Genomic DNA, 25303 nt, shown 5'->3' on the forward strand with positions numbered 1-25303 from the left:
AAGTCCCCTCCGGTACTTGAGGTAACAGCAGTCGCATCTTTTCACCTGCGCAGCTCGATCTCTCAGTGGCGAGGAGTAACGCGTGGGAGGCTTACGCTGCCCCCGACACTTCCTGATTCTACTGCGCAGGCGCACCAACCGACCTGTAGGAGTCGCTGTCCACAACGCCCGATCCCCACCCATCAGTTTCCCACCCCCTAATACGGCCAATGTGTATTAGTACGGACGACCAGCTAAACTGAAAGCAAATGTGGAGCGCTGGGCTCGAACAGGCAAGCCCAGCGTCTACAGATTTCGTGGCGAGCGCCTTGCCCACTACGCCACGTAGCCGCCTTCTGTTAGCCTAAAGCTATGCGTGTAGCCGATGGCCTGGAATAGTTTTTGGGACGCTGAATTCAGTATGCAGTAAAGGAATATATCATCAGCCAATGGACATATGGATCTACCAGATGGCGATCGATAACTGGGAAATCCTTTTTGCAGTCCAACCGGCCACAGGTAAGAGCTTTTTCACGTAAATTACATGCTGATCAGGCCTTGTTATCATACCCAACCAGCCGATCAGCGAATAAGGCTACTGAGGCTAATGCCGTTATTGGTAATCAATAATCAGAAACGACGTCCCCCCCCCCCCCCCCCCTTTCATGCATTCATGGTGGACCATGATACCGACAATATTAATTTTGAGTTTTAGCTCTAGCTTGTCTATAGCCGAAACGCCATTCAATTTAACGTTATTAGCTTAGCGCCTTGTAACTCGCGTTCCAGGAAATACCCCAGAACATTCAGCTATAACGTTCATATTCACGACGCTATAAAATGGGAACGTATTGATGAAATTTTTTTTTATTTAAGGCATATTGAAGGGACGGTTTATAGCAGGGGTAGGCAACCCTAGGCACGCGTGCCTGCATAGTTAAATTAAATTTGCACTGTTGTCGCATTTATCTTGTTGAAATCCTCCCACAGGTTATTTTTACTACCACATATTTAATTGAGACCCTTTATTTGTTTATTATTTCAATTTAGCTGGAAATACATTGCTACATCATTCAGTAACATTTGTAGAGCCTTATAACAAAAACATTATTACGGTCACCATTGTGACCAGTGGGATTAATCAACACATTTTATTATTTATTTTTCTATTTCATTGAACATTGCACATGTCATGTTAAAAGCCATTTCTTTTACTCAAAATGTGAGTATTACCAAGTCAACTTGTGTTCTTAAAACAATGACAATAAACATAGTTTTATTAGGTTGAAATAATGTGGTTGTGTACTTATTTTTCTGTTAACTTATTATGGATTGAAAACTGAAAACCTTAATGCACAGTAACTGAACTCAATATTTTTAAGTTCTGGTAACTTATTATAATAAATTTTTTTACAGTGTAGTCTTGCAATCAATCAAAACTTATTTACACGATATACCTCACATTCACCCTCCATTCACATCCTGGTGTTCTCCTGGTGTTCTCCATTAGGCCTGTAGGTGGAGCTATGACAGCACACGTACAGTACACACACCGATGGGTGATGTGTCCAAAAATGAACGGGCAAATGTGAGTGAAATGGTCGCACTGTATGCAGCTGTTTGTCTGCATTTCACCCCCCCCCCCCCCAAACTCAGATTTAGGGTTGATACAACCATCATAATAATATTGTTAATAATAACAATAACAATAATGATGTAATAATGTAAAATATTTCATAAAAAATACCTGATTATGAGAGAAAAAAAATTACGATGCATGGAATATTGTTGAGGCACACTAGTTACAACTATATTTCAAACAGGCACTCCATGTCAAAAAGGTTGCTGACCCCTGGTTTATAGTGTCAATTGACAATGAGAATGGACAGATAGCAATAATATAAAGTATAGATTTAGCTCTACAAACAGCCTCACGCACAATGAAAGTTTGTTTTGATATGCTGGCCGTATAGAGTGGGATTAGACGGATCCCAATGGCCCCGAATGTGTTAACCCCAACACATCGTTCCGTGGGTGAATTATTATAATGTTCTGGGGTTTTGTGTGTCGCTCTAGTTGTATGGTCTTAGGGGCACCACGGTTATGCTGGGGGTGTTGTTTCCCCCCGGGAGATATGGGAGGACGGACCGGATGTTACGTTGTTGTTGTGAAGCTAGCGTATTAGCAGGTAGCTGTGTTGTTTATGAGAAGGGAAGTATTAACATGTAAAACCCCATATTGAGCTGTAAATAAAGCACCATACAGAAAAGGAAACTATCCTCTTTCTTCCCTACAGTACTGCATGACGGATCGCTACATTATGTTGATCCACCACAATAGAACACATTAAATAGCTTACATAAGTCTAATCAGCTAGCACTAACATTCGCTTTTTTTGTTTAGAAAAAGCTCACGCCAACTTATGAGGCTGTAACTGAGTGGCGAGACTAAACAAAAAATACTAAATCGAAACTAAACAAAAGACTAAAACGAAAATACTCAGACCTGTAGTCGACTAAAACTTGACTAAATGAAAAATAGATAAAGGTGACTAAATATGATGAAAAAGTGCATTTGAGACATGACTAAGACTAAAACTAAAATAAAAAATAGCTGACGAAATTACGTAACACTGGTCTGAACTTGAACTTGTGTACTCACAATATAAAGAAATATATATATTTAAAAAATAGGTATACGCTGGAAAACACAGCGGATCCATAGCCTGAAGTCTTATGTAGTTCAGGTCCAAATCTTATAAAAATCTGTTCAGAAATGGGTCTTTGAGAGAGATCCGGGTAAACCGTGCGACAAAAAAGAAAGGCTCTCTAAAATCCATTTCCTCATCCACGGCCGTTCATTCTGAAGTGTGATTGACTTCTGGTTTTCGCTTGTCAACTTTCAACTAAATCCCCCCCCCCCCACGTGGGTGAATACAATTCTGGACCGTCGGGAGTCCGGGGTGGTCATCTGTCGTGCGCCGCGTAAAAAGACGCTTGCCTGACATATCGTCATGTAACTCAAGAATCAAGAGGTTTATTTGTCACATACATACCAGGGCATACAGTGAAATGCGGGTAGTCATGTCCGCATTGATTGTGCAAAATACAATAATAAAATAGAATAAAATAGGCATAGAAAAAAATTAAATTGAAAAAATTAAATAGATAAAAGATATGCATGGTAAAAAAAAGTCCTGTGCCGTGCTGTTTCCAAACCAGGCAGTGATGTTTCCAGTCAGAATGCTCTCTACAGCCCTGAGTAGAAGGAGTGGAGTATCTTCCCCAATACTCTGAACTTCCTTAGCTGTCTCAGGTGATAGAGGCGCTGTTTCGCCTTTTTCACCACAGAATCTATGTGTGTAGACCATGTCAGGTCCTCTGTGATGTGGACTCCCAGGTACTTGAAACTGCTCACCCTGTCCACAATAGCCCTGTTTATCCACAACGGCGTGTGTCCCCTGCTGTATTCTCCTAAAATCCATGATCAGCTCTTTGGTTTTACCAATGTTCAGGAGTAGGCTGTTGTCCCGGCACCAGCGTGCCAGTTTGTAAACCTCCTCCCGATAGGCCTTCTCGTCATTGTTAGAGATCAGCTCCACCACCACTGTGTCATCTGCAAACTTCACTATGGAGTTGGAGCTTAAACTGGCCACACAGTCATGCGTGTACAGTGAGTACAGCAGGGGGCTCAGAACGCAGCCCTGGGGAGACCCGATACTCAGGGTGATTTTGCTGGAGGTATGACCCCCCACCCTAACCGCCTGGGGCCTGTCACTTAGAAAGTCCAGGATCCAGGCACTCATGGCGGAGCTCAGACCCAGATCGATCAGCTTGTCAACCAGTCTGGTGGGGACTATGGTGTTGAAAGCTGAACTATAGTCAATGAACAGCAATCTCACATAGCCCCCCTTCTGACTGTCAAGGTGAGATAGTGTGTTGTGCAGTACTTGGGAGACCGCATCGTCAGTGGACCTGTTTGCCCTGTATGCAAACTGCAGTGGGTCCATGTTACTAGGGAGGGAGGCACAGATGTAATCCTTGACCAGCCTCTCAAAGCATTTCATGACCACAGAGGTGAGTGCCACCGGTCTGTAGTCATTAAGGCCTGTTGGAGAAGAGTTTTTTGGCACAGGGATTATAGTTGACATTTTGAAGCAGGCAGGGACCACGGACTCAGCCAGGGATATATTGAATATGGATGTAAATACTGGGGCCAGCTGGTTTGCACAGGACTTAAGTATTCGTCCTGTTATCCCATCTGGGCCAGCCGCTTTCCGAGTATTTTATACCCATGAACATTAATATCATGCTGTGTTCCGTCAATGAGTGTGTGTGTGTGTGTGTGTGTGTGTCCGCGGATGAGCCCCCCCCTCCCGCGGCAGCTGGCACGTCAGTGACGCCATTAGCCGGTGAGCTAACGTCCCCACTGCTCGCTCCAAACCTGGCGTAAAAGGAGTTGAGTTCATCCGCGAGAGAGGCATCGGCACTCACTATTGAGGGGGGGCTGACTTTATAATCAGTTATCGTTCGTACTCCCCGCCATAAGCCTCTCGTGTCGTTCTGTGCCATCTGTGTCTCCATCTTGTTCGCATATCGCCGTTTTGCAGCCCGCACCTCCTTGCGTAGCATATAGGCTGCTACCTTATACTCTTCCATATTTCCCGATGCTCGGCCCAAGTTGTAAGCAGCGGTACGAGCATTCAGGGCCACTTGGATGGAATTGTCCACCCACGGTTTCTGGTTTGGGAAAACCCGCACCTTCTTTGTGGGGATAATACCGTCAGCTAATGTTGCTATGAAGCTAACAACAACATCAGCATATTCACTGACGTCACTGGAGCTCGACCGGAGCATCCCCCAGTCGACGTCATCCAGTGCGTCCTGTAGCGTGGCCTCTGAGCTCTCGGACCACTGCTTCACCTCTCGTGACACAACAGCCTCTCGGGCTCATTGTTTCTAGCTTGGCAAAAGAAATATGGCGTCATGATCTGATTTACCTAGCGGAGGCGCTGGTACTGCCTTATAGCCCTGTTTGAAAGGGGTGTAGCAGTGATCCAACGTATTCCCGCCCCTAGTTGTGCATTTGATATGTTGGTAAAAGTTTGGCATAACTTTTTTCAAATTAGCCTTGTTGAAGTCACCGGCTACGATCATAGCCGCGTCCGGATGTTTGTTTTGGTGTTGATTCAAATAGTCCTGTAGGTCGGCCAGAGCTCTGGCGGTGTCGGCTTGCGGTGGAATGTAAACGGCAGTTGTTATGATGGCTGTGAATTCCCGGGGGAGATAGAACGGGCGACAAAGGATGGACAAATGTTCAAGGTCCGGCGAGCAGGAGCGGGAAAGAATCTTCACCTCCTTGGGACTACACCAGCCGTTGTTAGTGAGGAAGCAAACCCCTCCACAAATGGACTTTCCTGGCTCTTCAGTTTGGTCAGCTCGGAAGACAGAGAAGGAATCCGATGGGATGATGTTTTAATCCGGTGTTGCTGGCTTCAACCATGTCTCCGTGAAACATAGTATGTTGCAGTCCCTCACATTTCGTTGGAATCGAATCCTTGCACGAGGACCGAGGCACGGATTTGGTCGAGTGAGGTGGAGTTCTAACGGCAACAAATAGATCTTTCTAACTGTAATTTGTATGTTTGGCGAAAAATGAAGCCCAGATCCGCTAGTGCCGTGACTTTTGTGCGTTACGCGCACTGGCACGTCGGGACATATACACGTTAAGAGGTTAAACACCCTTGGAACCCATTCAGTTGTGTTGCTCATCTCTCTGCACTACCGTTGTCAAACATTAACAACCTCAAGGGCCCATGGGTTATATCTGGGAACCAATGTGTTAGCTAACCCAAACAAGAGAGCATACACGAATCACTGACTTCCACAAGATGGTGATCTGTCTGAACACAGTTCCTACCATGCCATGGTGTCCTTGCCATCCAGGGCTTCGATGATCTCATCCCTGCAGATCTGCTGGTGCTCTGGGTTGCAGGCCAGAGCATAGAGGGCAAAGGAGATCCCACTGGCTGTGGTGTCATGGCCCTCAAACATGAAGGTGTCCACCTCTGCTCGGATGGCCTCGTCTGACAGACCCTGCTGCTGTTCATCCTGACAGGAAGATAGAAGAGGTCAACTAATAATATAGTAAATAATCTGATGTGCTCTTTGTTGATGCCATCACAGTAGTGTGCAATAGCAAATCAAAGTTCAAGAATATATGAGTTTAGGTTTATTTTGTTGCATAGTATCACACATACAGACTCTTTGGAGTCAAGAGTCTGACGTCAGGTACTGTGTTTCCACTGTCTACTAAAAGTACTGTGGCATAATTTCCGCCTTCAGATATCACTACTTTACTAATTTCATCAAATGCTACAGTATGTGTTTTATTTATTTATTTTGTATTCATTTATTTTTATAAATGATTGCCCATAGGCCATATTAAGGTGAACCCCGTTATCGTTTCATCCCGTTCCCACATTGGGAACTACGAAATGTTCACTCTGGGTGAAAGATCTATTTGTGTAGATTTAGGAATTAAAAGTTCTCCATCTACTATCCTGCCGGTTTTGCGCAATTATACTTTTAAAGTCGGGACTAGATCTTTCCTTACGAACGGATACTTTGGTCATCGCGTAGTTATATATTCATACTGGCCAATCGCGTCTCGCTCTGCCATTATGAGATGTCATCTCATGCACCTATTGTGCGCGTGAAAAAATTGCACATGCACGTCACTTGCACGTGACCACGCCTACTCCTTGTCTTTTTCCATCCGTGGATTTGTTCATATGCACTTCAACCAGGTGGAACGTTATCATGAAGCGAAAAGAGAAATTAAGCAATGTTGGACTTTCGCCAGAGGTTCGCCAGCCCCCGGACCCTCCTCGGCGCGTCCGGATGGAACGTCGGCCCTTTTCTGGTCTGTCCTCGATTCTGGCAGTGAACCGAGGGACTTCGCGCGGCGTTCGAGCTACGCCGCGCACAGGTAGGGGGGCCGACACGGCAAGTTTTAGTACTAGCGTTTTCACTACTGCTTGTTGTCCCGTGTGACGACCGGGCAGTGTGATGGCGCGGGGGGCTGTGTATTTGGATGACTGTGACACGTTGTTAAATGTTTTTCCATTTATCATGGCGCGCGCAGCTGCTACTAATTCTGTTGCCTTTCGGGACGCTGCTCCCACGTGTTGTCCCACCGGGGCTGCGTTCAGTTCCCACTGTTAACCATTGCATTGCTGTAGGTCAAACGGTATCTGAGGCTTGTCTACCCTATGCATTTATGAATCTATGAATTGAAAATGGGGGACCCTGATGTAGACAAGACAAACGTTTTTCTCTGGTCTGCATCCCCTTAGCAGTTGTGTGTATTGGGCCATGGTAAGTGTGCCCATTCTGCAATCTGTTAATAAAGTTTTCATTCATTCATCCCTTGCACGGGTGGACGGTCTGACGACGGGGCTCAGGACAGGTGTGCCGCAGTGGAGGTTATTGCATAACTACTAGTGAGGCAGTGCTTCACTAGTAAATAGAATTGGTCAGCAGCCGCCACTGGTGTGCCGTGCTCCTTTGTCCTGACATGGTAGAGCGGTATCCCGCCCGGTAGCCGACGCCAAGGGGCGAGTCGGCCCGGCAGGTGGCTGAGTGGGCTGTTGAAGCTTATACCGCCGCAGTACAGAATTTAGCAGCAACTCAATTTGCTGTTTTTCTGTCGAAAATGGTGTCGAGTGATGGGGTCTTAGGACTAGCCGACGTCAAAACCATCGCGCGAGGTTTTGAGGTTATTCAGCTTTCGACCCAGCCGCAGGCAATAACCGCAGGGAGGGCTAGGATGCTGTCGACTCTTGTTCACAGACATATTTGGTTGGAGCAATCTCCCCTGGAGGAGGAGAGGAGGGTTCTCCTCCTCAGGGCTCCCCTCTCCGTGGATGGACTTTTTGGTCTGTCCACGGAGGCGCAGGTGGTATTTGACTGGGGCCCCACGCCGCCCCCCACCGTGCAGCCACCCTCTTGGCCTCCTCTTCATGAGGAGGATACAGAGGTAGGTTTTTCAGTATGAAAATAGACCCTGTGAGAGTCAAGTGGAAGCAGCTGAAGGTTCCCATGTCAGTACTGGGGGACCTCGCCCACTGGGGGGGGCCTGGGGCCCTCACCGGCGGGGTCCCCATGGGCAGCAGGCTGTCACACGTCACGGTCTTCACCGACGCCTCCCTCACGGGATGGGGGGGAACGTGTCGGACCGACGCAGTAGGGGGCAGCTGGCAAGGACCATGCTGCCCGGTCTGCACTACATATCAATGTGTTGGAATTGAAGGCAGTGCTTCTAGTCCTCAGACAGCTCGGCCATCATGTGATGGGCGAGCATGTTCTGATCAGGACGGGCAGCACGACGTCGGCGTCGTATATCAACAGACAGGGAGGAGTACGCTCCCCCCTGTCTCCACCGGGCGGCGACCGATTCGGTCCGTGGCCGCCCGGGATTCTGTACACGTTCCCCCCCATACACCTGATAGCTCAGCTGTTGGAGCGGTTACGTCAGGAGCGCAGGACTTTGATCCTGGTCGCGCCGGACCGGGGCACAGCTGTGTGGTTCCCGGCCCTGATTCAGCTCTTGGTGGCCCCGCCGTGGCCTGTTCCGTGGTCACTGCGGGCCCTCTCTCAGGCACGCAGAACACTGTTTCTGCCTCCTGTTCTGGGGCAGCCTCTAATGGCTTGGCTGCTGAAAGGGTGAATCTGGAGGGGATGCGTCTTAACTCTACTGTGGTTAACACCATCCAGAACTCGCGCGCTCCGTCCACTACCGCGGTTATGCAGGGAAGTGGCGTATGGTTCGAGAATGGTGTGAGGTTGGGGGCCTGGACCCGGTGTCATGCCCCCTGGACTCGGTTCTGTCCTTCCTCCAGTCTATCCTGGATAGGCGATCGGCCTCGACAGTGAAGGTATACGCCGCAGCTATATCTTCTTGTCATGTGGGCTTTGAGGGCAGAACACTGTTCAGCCACCCTCTCATGAGACGTTTCCTGCTTGGCGCACGGTGTCTCAAGCCTGTGGAACGTGCTCTGTCTCCGAGTCGGGACCTCCAACTGTTCCTGGAAAGGCTGTTGGGGGCCCCGTTTGAGCCTCTTGAGCAGGAGCCATTGGATCGTCTGTCTTTAAGACCGCGTTCCTTTTGGCCATCATCTCCGCTAAACGCGTGGGTGAGCTGTGTGCTCTCTCGGTGCGGTCAGAGTGCCTGTCTATTCGGGCCAATAGCAGTGCGACTCTGAGGCCTAATCCGGCCTTCGTGCCAAAGAATATCCGGTGCTCTTATCGCTCCAGGGATATTGTGCTTCAGGCGTTTCACCCTCCTGCATGACCCATTCCAATCAGGCTTTCGGAAATTTCATTCCACCGAAACAGCCCTTCTTAAGGTTACCAATGACATTGTAATGGCTGCAGATGATGGTAAACACTCACTATTAGTTTTATTGGACCTCAGCGCAGCCTTTGACACGGTTGATCATGTGGTTATGGTGCGTAGGCTCAATGATGTGTTTGGGATCTCTGGGTCAGCACTGAGATGGTTCTCATCTTACCTAGCTGATAGAAGCTTTTCTGTGTCAGTGGGTCAGTTCATGTCGGACTCTACCCCACTGTCCTGTGGGGTTCCGCAGGGTTCTGTGCTAGGGCCAATGCTGTTCTCCCTATATATGTTTCCCCTAAGCCAGATTATTAAACGTTTTAATGGAATATTTTATCAATTTTATGCGGATGACATCCAATTGTATTGTTCTTTTAAGCCCAGTGAGTGTAATCGTTTTTGCATTATTAATGAATGCATCGATGCCATCAAGAGCTGGATGGCTGATAATTTCCTTCAGCTTAATGCAAGTAAGACAGAAGCCCTCATTATTGCTCCCGACCACATCATCCCCATTATAAAAAATTCTATTGGACCCTTAGGTCAGTGTGTCAAACCTCATGTGAGGAACTTAGGTGTAATTTTTGATGACTCTCTGTCTTTTAACAGCCATGTCAACCAGCTCACACGGTCATGTTTTTATCAGCTCAGAAACATTGCCAAATTAAGATTTGTTGTTTCTAGAGCTGAAATGGAAATGATCATCCATGCTTTTATTTCATCACGCCTGGACTATTGCAATTCAATTTTTACCTGTCTGGATAAATCTGTGCTAAACCGCTTGCAAATCATTCAAAATGCAGCGGCAAGGCTTTTAACTGGGACAAGTAGGCGTGCCCACATCACCCCCATTTTATCCACTCTACATTGGCTCCCCATTAATTATCGTGTCCATTTTAAAATTCTTGTTTTAACTTTTAAAGCCCTCCAAGGTAGATCCCCTGTGTACATTTTTTATTTACTGCGCCCCTACTCCCCCAGTCGTGCACTTAGGTCCTCCCACCAAAATCTCCTGGTTGTCCCACGGACCCGGTTAATAACAAAAGGTGACCGGTCCTTCCAATTTATGGCCCCTACCCTTTGGAACACCCTCCCCCTTTCTATGCGTTCACTTGACTCCCTATCCACTTTTAAGGAACAGTTGAAAACGTTTTTATTCAGACAGGCTTTTAAATAATTCCTGGTTGTATACGTTGTTTATTTATTTATAATTGTTGTTTTGTTTTTAGTTGCACTCATATTTAGTTATTTAATTGTAACTATGCTTACGATGTGTCAGAATTGTTTTATGTGTAGTGCGTTCATCTCTATGTTGCTATGTTTTACTTCTGTGAAGCACTTTGTGATTTTATCTGAGAAAGGTGCTATACAAATAAAGTTTACTTACTTACTTACTTACTTTACTCCTCCTCACACTAGTGAGTTGGAGGCGAGTCTTCTCCTGTTATGTCCTGTCCGTGCGCTGAAGGTTTGCCTTAGTCGCACGCAGGATCTCAGGGCTACGATCAACTGTTGTTTGTTACAGTGGCTCTCACGCGGGTAAAGGCCTCTACATGCTACAGCAAATTCAAAGCAACTTCAACACAACATCGGCGCGATTTCAGCGCGCTTGTTGCAGACAGTCTTGTAGACTGTGTTGCGAGGACGTTGCGTACCTGTCTCCAAAATCTAATCTAAAGACCCGTTGCGTTGGTATTGCGTAGCAGTGATTGGTTGGTAGTGAATGGGGGCGGGGCTGTCTGTCACTTCTAGTGTTTTCCTGGCTCGAGACCAAAAGAAAACTTTCTGACAGGAGCTTGATAGCTAGTGTATTGTTTCATTACACTTGTTTAATTGTTTGTTTAAAATGAATCAAATGCAGGAACGTATTGCAGAGGAGGTCCGAAAGTACCAACATTTATATAATAGCGGGTCTAAAGACTACAAGGATAGCATTATGACGATGAATCCGTGGAAGGAGATTGGGGAAACAATGGGGATGGACTGGGTTGATGTGGCGATATAACTATATTACACTATATACAAGAACACAAGCGAAAACAAACATAAACAGGGCTATTATTATACTAACGATGTATGGTTGAGAAGGGAAATCCGTTTGTAATTGCTAGAGTGCGCACCTTCGGCTGCCCAAAGTATTCAGGCGGGCTGGGCGCGCTCGAGCCGCACATCCGGGGTACATTTTGTTGCATCATAGGCTGCGCGTTGATTTTGCAGAAGTATAAAGGTAATGTGTCTGCAACACCGTTGCTTTGTCGATGTTGTGTTGAAGTTGCTTTGAAGTTTCTGTAGCATGCAGAGGCCTTAAGGCGCTGTCCAAGCAACGCCTGTCACATTGGTTGTGCGAGGGCATTGCCCTCTGCTACACTTTGGCTGGACAGGTTCCCCTCGCAGGCGTCGGGGCACACTCCACTCGTGGAGTGGTGGCCTCCGCTGCCCTGTTTGGGGGGGCCTCGGTGGGGGACATCTGTGCTGCGGCCTCCTGGTCCTCCCCGGGCTCTTTTGTTAGGTTTTACCTCATGGACATGACCGGGGGGCTCCGGGACCTCTCCTGCATCCCGCCATCAAGTGGGCTAGCAGGTGTGTGTGGGTGTGGACCGCGGAGTGCTATGTCACACGTGGTCCCGCTTGCACTGTGCGTTCTAGGGTGACTGGTTTACTTTTTCGCACATTGGTTGTAGTTGACTGCCTCCCCCCCTTCGTTAGGACGGGCGGGTGGACGCGAATCCCTGAGGACCCTTGGATGTTTTTCATGCATGGAATTCAGACTTGGAAGGGCGTGGACGTGACTGACCACTCCCTGTGTCTTGTAGGCACACACGGGAGTAGGCGTGGTCACGTGCAAGTGTCGTGCATGTGCAATTTTTTCATGCGCACAATAGGTGCATGAGATGACATCTCATAATGGCAGAGCGAGACGCTCAGCCAGTATTCATATAACTAGGGTTATAGGATAACCTTCGATATATTTGATGTAAGTGGTGCGAGTTCTGTCACGTGTCTTGCACTCGACCAATAGCAGCCGCTTTGTTGCCAGGTTACGGACGTGGGATGACAACAAATTTGTGTAAACAGTCTAGCAGTAGCATGGAATCCACGGAGTACATATCGGCGAGTACAGAAGAGGACGAAAATGGACAAAAAATATCTTCTAAAGTTCGCAAAAGGTTTCTAAACAATGTTATATGCATCTTACGTCCGTTCAGAAAGAAAGTGTGCACAAACATTTTCTGTTGTTTGTGAGAAAAAGGAGTACCTGACTGCATTTACAGAACTGGGTAGCAGTTTTACCCTACACCAGTCTACCTTTGATGGTCTTAGCAAATATGTGTGCCACCTGTATGGGCAGCCATCAGCTAAGAATGTGAATGATGCAAGATACAAAGCATTCTGCATGGTGTCATCGGCTTTGCCAGAACTCTCTATGCCCCTGACAAGTGACGCCTTGTACCAACACTGCAAAATGGCAAATTACCAAGCAGCTATAATGAGACATTCATTGAAAGCTGTAATGTGTGCCCCTTCACCGGTTGGCAATGGGTGGCACGTCGAGGATGGGCAGTTAACAGTGACCTGGATGACTACAAATCCGGCCCCTGGTAGTGTGTTGCAGGTAGTCCACTGCGGTTGCAAACAAGGCAAATGTGAGACAGGAAGATGTTCCTGTGTCTCTGCAAACTGCCATGGACAGATCTATGTCAATGCCAAAACTGTGCAAATGTTTATAAGGAAACTGAGGATAGAGATATGTGGGATGATGACTCAGATGATAGTGGTGAGGATTATTAACATGTGTTGCCTGGGAAGTGCAGTGGTGGATGAGGGTGTGGACTGGGGTTGGGATGTATGTGGTGAGGGGATTATGGTTATACAGTAGGTATAGTGTGATTTGTTTGTATTTTTGTACTATTTTTGTACTATCCACTGAACTGTTTTATGTGTACAACCTCAATCTTTAGAAAATTGTACCAGCATCTTAAATATTGCAGGTTGGGAATCACAAGGTAAAGCGTTTTTTTTATACAAATGAGCTGCATATCATGGTATAAATTCACATTCAAGTATACTAATGCACCAATATTTGACTCAAGATGTTTAGGTACATGTGTAAATGTCAATTTCAGAGAGATTTGTCTTCCCAACAAATGTTTCGTAATTTCCATACATATACATTTATGGCCCCTGACTAAATTCGGCAGGATATCTTGCAGATAACTTTTAACCCAATGTCCATGATGGAAAAATGCATTCAGAATGTAGTTCCCAGACGTGGGAACGAAAATCATTTTCTAGCCACTTTTCAGGCTTCACCTTATGGCCTACCAGTCATATACAGAGGATACTCTAAATTCTGTATAAGAATAATATATGTGGAATAACTGCCATGTTTTACATATAAAAACATGGTAAGATTCTGATTTGTTTACATATTTTCCACATGAGGAAAGCATTTCAACTTTACAACTTTTTCAGTAAAGTAAAGCATAATGCAGGTTGTGGTGCTGTGCAGTGGGTAGGTAGACCTACTCAGAGCCATTTATTACCAGAACACCAAATCGCTCTAGAGCATTCACCGTCGACATTTCAGGAAAGGGAAAGAGGTTTAGCGGCCAATAATCTTCGACTTTGAGTCAGTAAACTGCACCCGGAAGCTCTCTCACACACACACTACACAATTAGCTGCAAGAGTATCTGGGTTTTCCAGATGAATGGCTGCATAACAGCAGCACTGAAATGACAACGGTGTATGGTGAGTTCTACCTAAACCAAGGTATTGAGGGTGTGATGATGTGTGACATACTCTTGCACAAAGAAGGATATCAAGAAAGTCCAAGTTTCTCTTAGCTTGTATCCTGCCAAGCTCCATCTCATCCTTTAGTGCTTCTTTCCTCCTCCTTATGACTTCATCTGCAAAGAAAATTGGAATATTAGAGGCATTGGAGGTGCACTGTAGTGAGACACCTCTCAAAATATATATGTACAGTGTTCTATGATTAAGTATGATAATGATATAAGATTTGGTAACAACCAGCTCATCATTATTAGAGTCATTATCATACATGCAGGGATGATGTCCCTGGTGATGTCAGAACCTATGCGTAAAAATAAAATAAATATATATAAATGTATATATATATAAAAAGAAAATAACCTACGCGTGTGACTGTGAGCCACCTTGCATGCATTCCGGTAGCGAAAGCCGTGTGGGCTGAGGTGGAAGATGATATCGTTGTGGTATGGGAAGGTCCGGAACCGTAGGTTAACCAGATAACTGAGCTCGTACACTGCTTTGATGTAAGTGTTTGTCCCCCTGAAATGTGAGAACAATATTAGAGATTTCTAGGGCTGTCTTAAATACTTCGAAGCTTCGTTCGATGAGCACGAGATTCGAACGGGAAAATCTAATTTGAATATATTAAAAAATATATATATTTAAAAGAGAAATACATTTATCTTTTTAATAACTTTCTTTTATCCCCCCCTCCCACCTGCAAAATCTTGCGCCTCCAATGGAACGAACGTCATACGCCTCATTAACCCTGCCTCTCTTTGTTAACTACAACAAGCAGTGCTGTTTGTTATTTTTGATGAGGTCGGACTCGGCACTGACAGATTTGTGTTCATTGTGCTGCTTTTATAAAGCCTCAAATGACGGCTTACAATATTTCATAAAAGCAAAGTGTTTCGTTTGTCTAAGATTTAAAAAGGTTTAAACTTTACAATTCTCTATAGTCTTTTTTATAGTGTCCCGACCCATATAAAAACATGTCTTAACACTTTGAATGCCCAAAACGTCATATCACGTTTTATCAGCCCAATGCCTGAATGCCCACGACGTTTATTATCGTTTTATTTTTTTATTAGCGATCTGAATTCATATTTCATCAACCGAGTCTCCCGTTGGTATGCAGCCCCTGTAGGAGCTCAGATGTGAAAAAACCGCCCCCTATCTTCTCCCAGATGGTAATGCACCCTTTTGGAATGGACTCAATGAAAATGGATGAGAAAAGAAAAATCCGGAATCCACATTTTACTTCTCAGGCATGTAACCCGAGCCGATCGGATTCATTGTGGAGCCTCAGAACAGCGTGGAATACATATGTACAGTATGTAGCGTTGGATCAATAAAAGCGATCGATTTTTGGAATGGCGATCAGGAATTGGAATGATCTTTTTGTTTTGGAGAACATCTGATCTGAGGTAAGGAATCTATTTTACAAGTCTTGGGATAATCAGAGTTGTATTCGCTGAGATCTCAGCGTTCGCCCTATGTGTGTGTGTGTGTGTGTGTGTGTGTGGGCGATCGCTTTGAGGAAATCAGAGAATCGATTTTTAAGATCGCCTATATAGCGTGCATACGTACTAGGGCTGACCCCTATTAATCGATTAGTCGACTAATCGGTCGAAAGGAGCCGTAGTCAAAAAATTTTAATAAAATTTTTCATATTTTTTTTTATCATTCTTTCCAAAAGAAAAGAGGCCTAGAAGCGTGGCTAATGCTAATGGCACGCATACCAGAGGCTAACTGCCTACGAAAACAGGCACAGAGGCACTGAAAGAGGATTTCACCCATCTAGTGAACACACTGGACTAGACAAATATCAAGATGTATCCATCAGTGGACCAATTGCATGCTTTTGCAGAGGACAAGAAGCCTTCAGTCAACTCCTTCAGACATAAAGCACCCCCCACAGCCCAAATGGAATGATAAAAAAAAATAAAAAAAATTGGCCAATCCTAGTCGACCATCCAAATCCTTAGTCGGGGACAGCCCTAGTTGATTGTAGGGGTGTAACGGTACACAAAAACCATGGTTCGGTACGTACCTCAGTTTTGAAGTCACGGTTCGGTACAGTGGGGGAACGTTTGGCTTTCCATGTTCCACTCAGGGGTGATGTGTGCAGTAACTAATGTACTTGTAGGGCTGTCAATGAGTATTCTATATTGAAATTAATAATAGACTTGTTACATTTTTTTTTTACTTTTTATTAAATTGTGAATGCACTGCATGACGGATAAGAGCCATGTGACGTCATTGAGCTGAACAACGTGCAACTTAATGAATAACAACAACAACCGCGACCATCGGTTCTAGCGTCAAGAATGTAAGTAGCCCACTTTGTTTTAGCACTTTATTGTAAATAATCCCTAGGCTCCGGGTAAAATGTTATTGAATAGAGAAAAAAGCGTCATGCAAGTCCCGTTTCATATCATTCATTTGATGTCCGAGAGACAGCCCCTTCTCAATCTAGCACCCACCTCACGCACTGAGAGAGAGAGAGAGAGAGAGAGAGAGAGAGAGAGAGAGAGAGAGAGAGAGAGAGAGAGAGAGAGAGAGAGAGAGTGTGTGTGTGCGTGTGTGTGTGTGTTCGCCACACTATGAGGCTATGCTAAACTACAGGTAATCTCTCAGTGTTGTGTGTGGGTTGAACGAACACCGGCCCTTTGTGCAAATTATATTTTGGGAAGGGGTGAACTTGGAGTTTTGAATTAAATTCTGCACGCAAAAAAAATAAGTTCTGTGCGTTCGTTAGTGGTTAACGTACCGTTAGGTCCAGTACTGAAACGGTTCAGTACGGATACGTGTACCGTTACACCCCTAGTTGATTGAGAATGTTTTCTGTACAGAACTCTTACTTCTGTATAAAATAATTAACCCTTGTGTGGGAAGTGTAATACTTGCAATCTAGACAGCATATATAGTTAATATTTGCTAGATCGCATTTATCAATTAAAGTGCTTTGCTAAATGTGTAGGAGGTGCAGTGTGCACTCAATTAAAATGTTTTTTTATATGTTCTTGGCAGAAGATTAGCCAATGCCAATGAGTCTCGGGTTTAAAAAATAATTGTATAATTTCTCTTTCAGTAAACATTGAAAATGGGTCACACAGTCCCGAACACCACACAAGGGTTAAATAAATAAAGACATACACTAGATAGATACAAAGGAACTGCACTGTAAATAGTACTTTTTCTGTATTTTGAATAATGAGGAAATATATAATCTAGGCATGGCGTCAACTGACCCTTCCGTCTGACAATTGCTGTTGCAGCTGAAAGCACACTTCATGATGGTATCCAGTGTCATGAGGCTCACGTGTTCAAATAATTCAAATGATTCGTTGGTTTTGGCGTAACCCTCCCATTTGTCCTGGGAGAGAGGAAGAACAGAGGCAGGAGACCCAAAGAAGTTTCTAGAAATTACTCAACCATACAGTTAGTATTAATTCAGTCAACAAATTATAGTCAACTCATTGACAATAATGCATCAAATAATAGTAATAATTGTTGTTGTTATAACCATTATTTTTGTTGTTATTATTATTATATTTTCAGTAGTATATACATTATTTATACATGTCAAGAACATACCAACATAGTTTTGGCAGAATCTGACATCAGTTTTACATAAGGCTTCAAAACATCATAATGGAAGCCCGGGGTCAGGAGTCTTCTGTGACGAAACCACTTCTGGCCTTTTGACACTAGCAAACCATCCCCTAGAAAGAGAGAGAGAGAGAAATTAATATCTAAAATATCATTCAGATTAGTAGCTCATGATCAGCCTTGATCTCTGTTTTATGAGCAACTCAGTAATAGGCTTTTGTAAATATGATCGGCAGCCTCACCGATCCATGGTATCAGAAACCTATATGCCAGGTCATCTTTGGGTTCTGTTGACAAATTATAAAAATATATTGGCTATATTGTATTCCATTCCGAATAACCGACTGAATCAGATATGATGAAACACACGGATACGCACACACATGCACACCTGTTGATGCCAGTATGGTTTTCACATAATCTGGGTGGTGAATGTTGAGGAACGAAACAAAAGGACCAAACCACATTTGAAAAGCGTAAGGGAATTGCTCCCCCCATGTCACCCCTTTCTGCAAATCTGTGCCATCTTGTTTAAACTGCAAGACAAAAGAGAGAAATGTTATTTACACCCGAGAATCCATGGTCCTTTATCTCTTACGTAAAAGGACCATACCAGTGTCATCTTTACTTCTGGCCATTACCAGAGATTGTCCCCGTCTTTAACTCATTTTGTGGACTTAGGTGTATGAAGTGTATGTTTTGGTCGAGATCAACCTACCGTTCATACTGCCCTTAATGTTAAAAAGGAGTGGAATTTTTTTTTATGAAACGTGAACGTCATAGCTAATTCACATTTGTCAATTAGTTACTGTGTTTACTAGTTAAGCAGATGCATAACTGCAGGATTTGGCAGAATCATTCACATGTAACTAACTACAAGCACCATATTTGGCCTGAAGATTATTTAGCTGAATAAGAATTTACATGAAGGTTCTCTTGGCTCTACCTTGTTGTTGAATAAGAATTTACATGTAGGTTCTCTTACATGGCCACAATTCTTCAAGATGGCTGCCACAGACGATACAGAAATACCATTTGTCATAGAATGTGATAAACCAAGTATATTTCTGCTATTTTTGTGTTGAATTAGATGTTTTTCACCTAAAGTTAAAATAACGTATGTCAGCCTACCTTGGAACTAATTTCATGAGTCTATTTCCTAGAATTGAGAGCAGATATGGAGACATTGGTTGCCGTGACCCTGCACACTTGCGTCATACCTGCTGCCAGAGGTCAACTCACTATTTATACAGTAGGGGAGAGTGGGGTAAGTTGTGCCAAGGGGCAAGTAGTGCCACCCCTGTTATCTAGAAAACCATAGAAGAAGTTGGTCATGTGACAACATATTTTTGAAGAGGCATCCATTTCACTCAACCTGCAGAGAAGGGAGAGACCTGGCTTGAGAGGTAAGCACATTTAAGTTCAAATAAATAAATTTGCCCTCCAAAGTAAAATTTGTATGATCAAGGTTTTTTTATTGCTGTGTTTGAACAATTATAGACAACTTTGAAAACAGTTCACACATGTTTTAGTGCTTTAGTAAGCTACACCATGAGTCTAGACAGTTAGCATGATGCTTGCTCAAAACAGCTGGGGGATGCATTTTATTCAAAATGGTAGGCTTGGGGTGATTTGTGCCAAAGGGCCTAGGTTAAGTTGTGCCAGGTGTTCTGTTTGTTAAGTTGCCCAACTTATAATTATTAACTATATATATTACTTTATTGTTATTGTACATTGTATTCTTACATTTGATCACTAAAACTATGTGATATTCTTCTTCTTCTTCTTTAGACCAAAATCCATCATGCCACGCAGATATACAAACGGAAGACAGACAGGGTTTCAACTCCTCTTGAGAAGTTGGAAAGAGCAGTGAAAAAGGTGCAACAGGGGAAGACTATACGTCAGGTTGGAAAGGAGATGAAGATCTGCAGGATGCTTTTACCGTTTTTGAGATTAAAATGATCTGTTTTACGTAAAATTATTAGGGATGCCCCGATCACGTTTTTTGCCACCGATACCGATCACCGATCGTCGTGAGCCATATCGGCCGATACCGATCCGATACCGATCGTTTTTTTTTTTTTTTTATAAAATATATATATTATATAATTAGACTTGTACTTGTATTATCTGCGAGACATCGCCACCACGCAACAAGTCAAAATGCTCGCTATCTGCAAACAGCTCCACTGTCTGTGTGTACTCTAGTAGCCTCCAGCTCCAAAAAGGATTCTCCGGCGCTGCAGCGGGACCCTATTGGTAACGTTATGCTTTGGTCATTTCACATTCAGCAAGCCCTCAGCTCGAATACGCATTCAATCAATGTTATAAGACATTGATATCAGGAGCTATCTGTAGCTACTGCTAGCCGGCTAGATGACGTTAAGACAACTATTTAGTTCAATCGGACATTTCGTTTTGAACTGTGAACTAACGTCAGCTAACGCAAGCTAACGCAAGCTAACGGAGATATCAACATGGACTACTAGACTTCCTGGGGCATTTGTTGATATCCGGAGCTATCAGTAGCTAGCCGGCTAAATACCGTTAGACAATGCCTACTAAAAGTGAATAGTTGACTGGGTAATTTTGTTTAAACAGTAACGATAGCTAGGTAGCTAACGTTAGCTCAGGTCGAATGCACTATCTAGACTCAGCAGAGGAGGTCCGCCTCCTCTGTGTTTACAAACTCTACACGGGTACGGGCGGGGCTAGGGAGGAGGAGCAGTTTGCAGGTCCTGTGCGTCTGAGACAAGCGAGTGAGATATCCACTTGATCAGTTTCCGCGATCGGCGAATATGACTAATTATCGGAATTCCCCGATCGCATATTTATACTGATTATCGGCCGATAACGATCGGTGGCCGATCGATCGGGGCATCCCTAAAAATTATCAATGGCACAATTTACCCCAGTGTATTCTCTCTAATGTCACAACTTACCCCGGGGGCAAGTTGTGCCACAAAACCACTTTTTTTTCAAAAGCTATATTTCTGAAACAGTTTATTTAAGATCCAAAGTGATTGTCCCCAGGGATGCACAACATCCTAAACTATATGTACATATTTTAGTTGGGGGCATTACTGTAATCCCCTTGCTTTAAAGGCACTTTAAGTAAAAATTGGCACTACTCACCCCACTCTCCCCTACATGTAAATATGACATGAATTGCTGACCAACCCTTGGCAGAATCATTCACAAGGTTTTATTGGGTCTACCTTGCTGAGTAAGAACTTACATGAAACTTCTTTTGGGTCTACCTTGTTGAATAAGAACTTAAATTAAGGTTCTATTGGGTCTACCTTGCTGAATAAGAACTTACATGAAGCTTCTTTTGGGTTGACCTTGCTGAATAAGAACTTAAATGAATGTTATCTTGGGTCTACCTTGTTGAATAAGAACTTACATGAAGGTTCTATTGGGTCTACCTTGCTGAATAAGAACTTATATTAAGGTTATCTTGGGTCTAACTTACATGGCCACAGTTTTTCAGGATGACTGCCACAGATGATACAGAAATACTGTACACTGTACATTGGAATACTGACAAAGCCATACTTGGTCATTTACTGTACAACTGGGTTAGGACATTTGTGGGGGCCAGTTTCGAATTGCAGTCTCCCGTAGGTGTTCTTTGGGCGTTTTCACACCTGTAGTTTGTTTGCTTTGTTCCGATTCAGGGAGACACAGGGACTATAATGATACAATGTTGCACTTGTCCCTTAGTTTGTTTGTGTTCACACGGCTGTGTTAACAGCGGACCAAAACAAACGCATGCGCGAGCAAACTGTCACTCATTGGTCAGATTTTGGGGTGTGCCCCCCCCCCTAACCCTGAATCTCTGCGTCACATTGAAATTGGGGAGGAGAGAGCGGGGGGAGCAAACGAATGAATGTGGATGAGAGCCGCGACGTAAATCGGCCGATTTAGTTCTGATCGATTAGGAATGGCTCGCGCCGTGTTCAGAAAACTCAGGCGCATAAAAGTCTATTGCATCATGTCTCTAGCACCCCCGGGCCACAGCCGTAGCTGCAACCACTTACATCACGGCTCTCATCCACATTCATTCATATGCTCCCCCTGCTATCTCCTCCCCAATCCCAATGCAACGCGGAAGTGCAGTGGTCTAACTAAGTGGCTAACTTTACCGATCTAGCTGCCTAAAGACTACAAACTGATCCCGCCCACAATTCAATGCAAAAGCGTCATCATGCAAGGCGTATACAGTACGGCAAGTGAGTTGTGTCGGTTTGTTAAGTCGATTGCATTCTCACAGCGTACGAGTCGCTTCGGGTTCGGTTGGAAGTGCTGTGTTCACATATGCCCAAATGAACCGAAATAGGGGGTAAACGCTCCAGGTTCCGGAACAACAGCTCCAAACGAGCTAGGTGTGAAAACGCCCTTTGAGAGTGTTTTTGAAATGGGTAGTGATTCACATTCCTTTACAGCTTTGGGTAGGGCGTTCCACATTGATGTGGCATAATTTGCTAAACGTGTTTAGTCCCTTGTTTGAGCCAAATCTGGGTTTAACATGATTTGTGGCTATGGGTCCGTATGGATTTGTAAGCCATACAAATACTACCTCTGGACTACTAACTACTACAGAAAAACTTGAGTAACAAGTTTTTCTAGAACTCAAGTTCAGACCAATGTTGCTATATTTCATTATTACTAAAAGTGAATTTTCTTTCTGGAATCAGAAACTTCAGAATGTCATCTTTCAAAAGAGACCAGGCTCGTGCATGTGCTATAAGTATAAATTACATCACGATATCGATAACGATATCATATCACTCGATATCTATAATTATCGATATTGGGGGCGGCTTAGTGGTGCAGTGGGCAAAGCGCTCGCCACTAACGCAGGAGACGCTGGTATCGAACCCAGCTCTCGGCATTGCTACCGGCTTGGCCGGCCGTCATACTAACACAATTGGCAGTGTTAGAGGGTGGGAAAGCCGGTGGGTGGGGATTGGACGTTGTGGACAGCGACTCCTACAGGTCGGTTGGGTGACGCCGGTGCGGCGGAAACAGGAAGTAGCGGGGGCAGCGTGTTAACCCAGTTGATTACTGAGCCCACCAGACCAAATCTGAAGAACTTAGCTAAATCCACTGTAATTGATTTGCTTTTCTCAAATAGATGTGACAACATTTCTGCTTGTGGAGTATTTGAGGTAGGAATCAGCGATCACGTCCCTACAGTATGTATTAGAAACTCTCGGCTAAAGTAATGCAATCTCATACTATCTCCAAAAGAAATCTGAGGAACTTTAACCTGCAGCCATATTTTCTGAAATTCTGCCTAAAAGTAAATAGAAGATTGCTCCACTTCTCCAAGGTCAATTTGCATGTTCTTGGTATCATATAAACATCTATGGACCTATGTATTGAATAAGCACTGTATTCCCAGTGTCAGAAATATTGTGTACTATGCTTGAGTAAATTGTAATGAAACATCCTGTTGTGGAAGAAAGTTCAGAATGTTTCCTTTCAAAAGAGACCAGACTCATGCATGTGCTATAAGTATAAAGTATAATAAATCGCAAATTACTTTGGGTATGCAATCGTCAGGTGTGTTTTGCAAAACTAGCCTTATTTTTTTACTGATGCATAAGAGGTTAATCTTTCGTTGTCATCATGTATAGTTCCTAGCATATGGAAAATAGTTCATGTTCTCCCATTACATACAAGTGGAGATAGAAGTAATCTAAATAACTACCAACCAATATCCAAGCTATCGTATCTGGAATCATTGGTAAAAAATCAACGCAAAGCTTTTAAATTAGATTACTGTGTAGTGTGTATTAATCCCATATCAATCCAGTTTTAGAACAAAACATAGCACCATCACATCCACAACTCTGGTTGTAAATTATATACATGTAGTATCCAACGCTGACAAAAGAAAGCATTGTGCCATCATGTTTTTAGATTTGTCAAAAGCATTTGACACAGTTGATCACTCTCTTTAAATTTTTTTTTTTATTATGTTATTGGTAGATTTTTTATTGTTTTTACTACCGGGCAGTCCGGTAGAGCGAGAGAGAGGAAGAACGGGAGACAGAGCGGGGGGGAAGACATTCGGCAAAGGACGGCGGGTCCGGGAATCGAACTCGGGTCGGCCGCTTCGCGACGCAGCGCGTTACGTGGTTTGCCACTTGGGCAATCGATCGATTACTCGCGGCTATGAGAAAACTCTATCTTAAATTTGTGTTTTAGACTTCACTCTTTTATTTTGAACCCCCCCCCCGACCGGAAGTATTATTGTTTGACAACTTGTGTCGTCCGGTTCTGTGCTGCTTTGAGCTAACGCTAGTTAAGCTAGCTAATATTTGTCTTCCTTTGACTTGTTGAAAATGTCTAGGATACAAATGTTGAGGTTCCGTGTGGACGAAACGTGCATACGATAAAATACTTTGGCGGATACACCCAAACTCGTCTCCGTGTGGACATGGAGAAGTGGGGTCGGGACACACACACTCTCGAGTCTTGATTTTAGACACATAGCGGACATTTACGCATATAACGTAGAACATTTGCGCATATTTCTGCGGTAAAAAATTGTTAATAAAAGTTAAGACGTATGTAGTACTTACTGGTCACAGGAGTCTTCAATAACATTTGGACGGTAATCCATTTTGGGAATACATTTGTTGAAACAACATATTTGTTGGCAGACGACTCCTTATAAACACTAAGGCGCTATATAAATTTAAGATATTATTATTATTATCTAACGTTAGCAAGCTAAGCGTGCATAGCTCGACCTGTGTAACGTTAAGTAACTTGTGTTCCTCCACGAGTAATCGATCACTACTCGAGTACATCATGATCATGCGATCAATCAATCTGGATTTTTTTTAAATGCCCATCCCTATGCCAGCTGTAGTTTACATAGTCAAGCTGTCTTGAGGTTCCACAATTTAATCAAAATCCGAAGTATTTCCAACCGGGGCTTGAGATACTCAGAGTGCAAATCACTGTCTTTGCGACCGATGGTTGCGGTTGTTGTTGTTGATTAAACTTGCACATTGTTCAGGTCAATGACGTTGCGTGTCTCCTATCCGCCATGCATGCAGCGCATTCAGGCCCACGCCCACCGGCCACCGGGGGCTGTTTTTTTTCACAATTTAATTGATTATTTTCTTTAAAAAAAATGTACAAGTCGATTATTAATTTCAATATAGAATATTCATTGACAGCAGACAGCCCTACAAGTACAATTAGTTACTGCACACTACATCACCCCTGAGTGCAACATGGAAAGCCAAACTTACCCCCACTGTACCGAAAACCTGTACCGAACCGTGACTTCAAAACCGAGGTACATACCGAACCGTGGTTTTTGTGTACCGTTACACCCAGTGGCGGACTCAGGCTGTTTGAAGGGCAGGGGCGAAAAGAAAAAAAGGGCACCTACTGCACAACATGGGACCCCATCAGTGAGCAAAAAGATATGATGCGTCATGTATGGTGAGATAGTCTTCATCCTTGATTAAGATTAACATTAGAATAACATAGACAATCCAGATT

At 44.1% G+C, this 25303-nt stretch overlaps 1 protein-coding gene across 1 annotated transcript in view; it reads right to left on the reverse strand.

Annotated features, from left to right (window-relative positions):
* Window positions 1-25303, reverse strand: part of LOC311246135 (cytochrome P450 4B1-like) — a 55469-nt gene that overhangs the window by 22470 nt on the left and 7696 nt on the right. The window contains exons 2-8 of the mRNA XM_084336244.1: window positions 18159-18303; window positions 18010-18054; window positions 17753-17880; window positions 17407-17531; window positions 14535-14689; window positions 14180-14286; window positions 5899-6089 (exon numbers count right to left, since the gene is read on the reverse strand). Of these exons, the coding sequence (XP_084192370.1) occupies window positions 5899-6089; window positions 14180-14286; window positions 14535-14689; window positions 17407-17531; window positions 17753-17880; window positions 18010-18054; window positions 18159-18303 (896 nt within the window). The remainder of the gene's footprint in view (window positions 1-5898; window positions 6090-14179; window positions 14287-14534; window positions 14690-17406; window positions 17532-17752; window positions 17881-18009; window positions 18055-18158; window positions 18304-25303) is intronic.

This window comes from Notolepis coatsorum (genome assembly GCF_963971535.1).
Source record: "Notolepis coatsorum genome assembly, chromosome: 19".
Classification (NCBI taxonomy): domain Eukaryota; kingdom Metazoa; phylum Chordata; class Actinopteri; order Aulopiformes; family Paralepididae; genus Notolepis; species Notolepis coatsorum.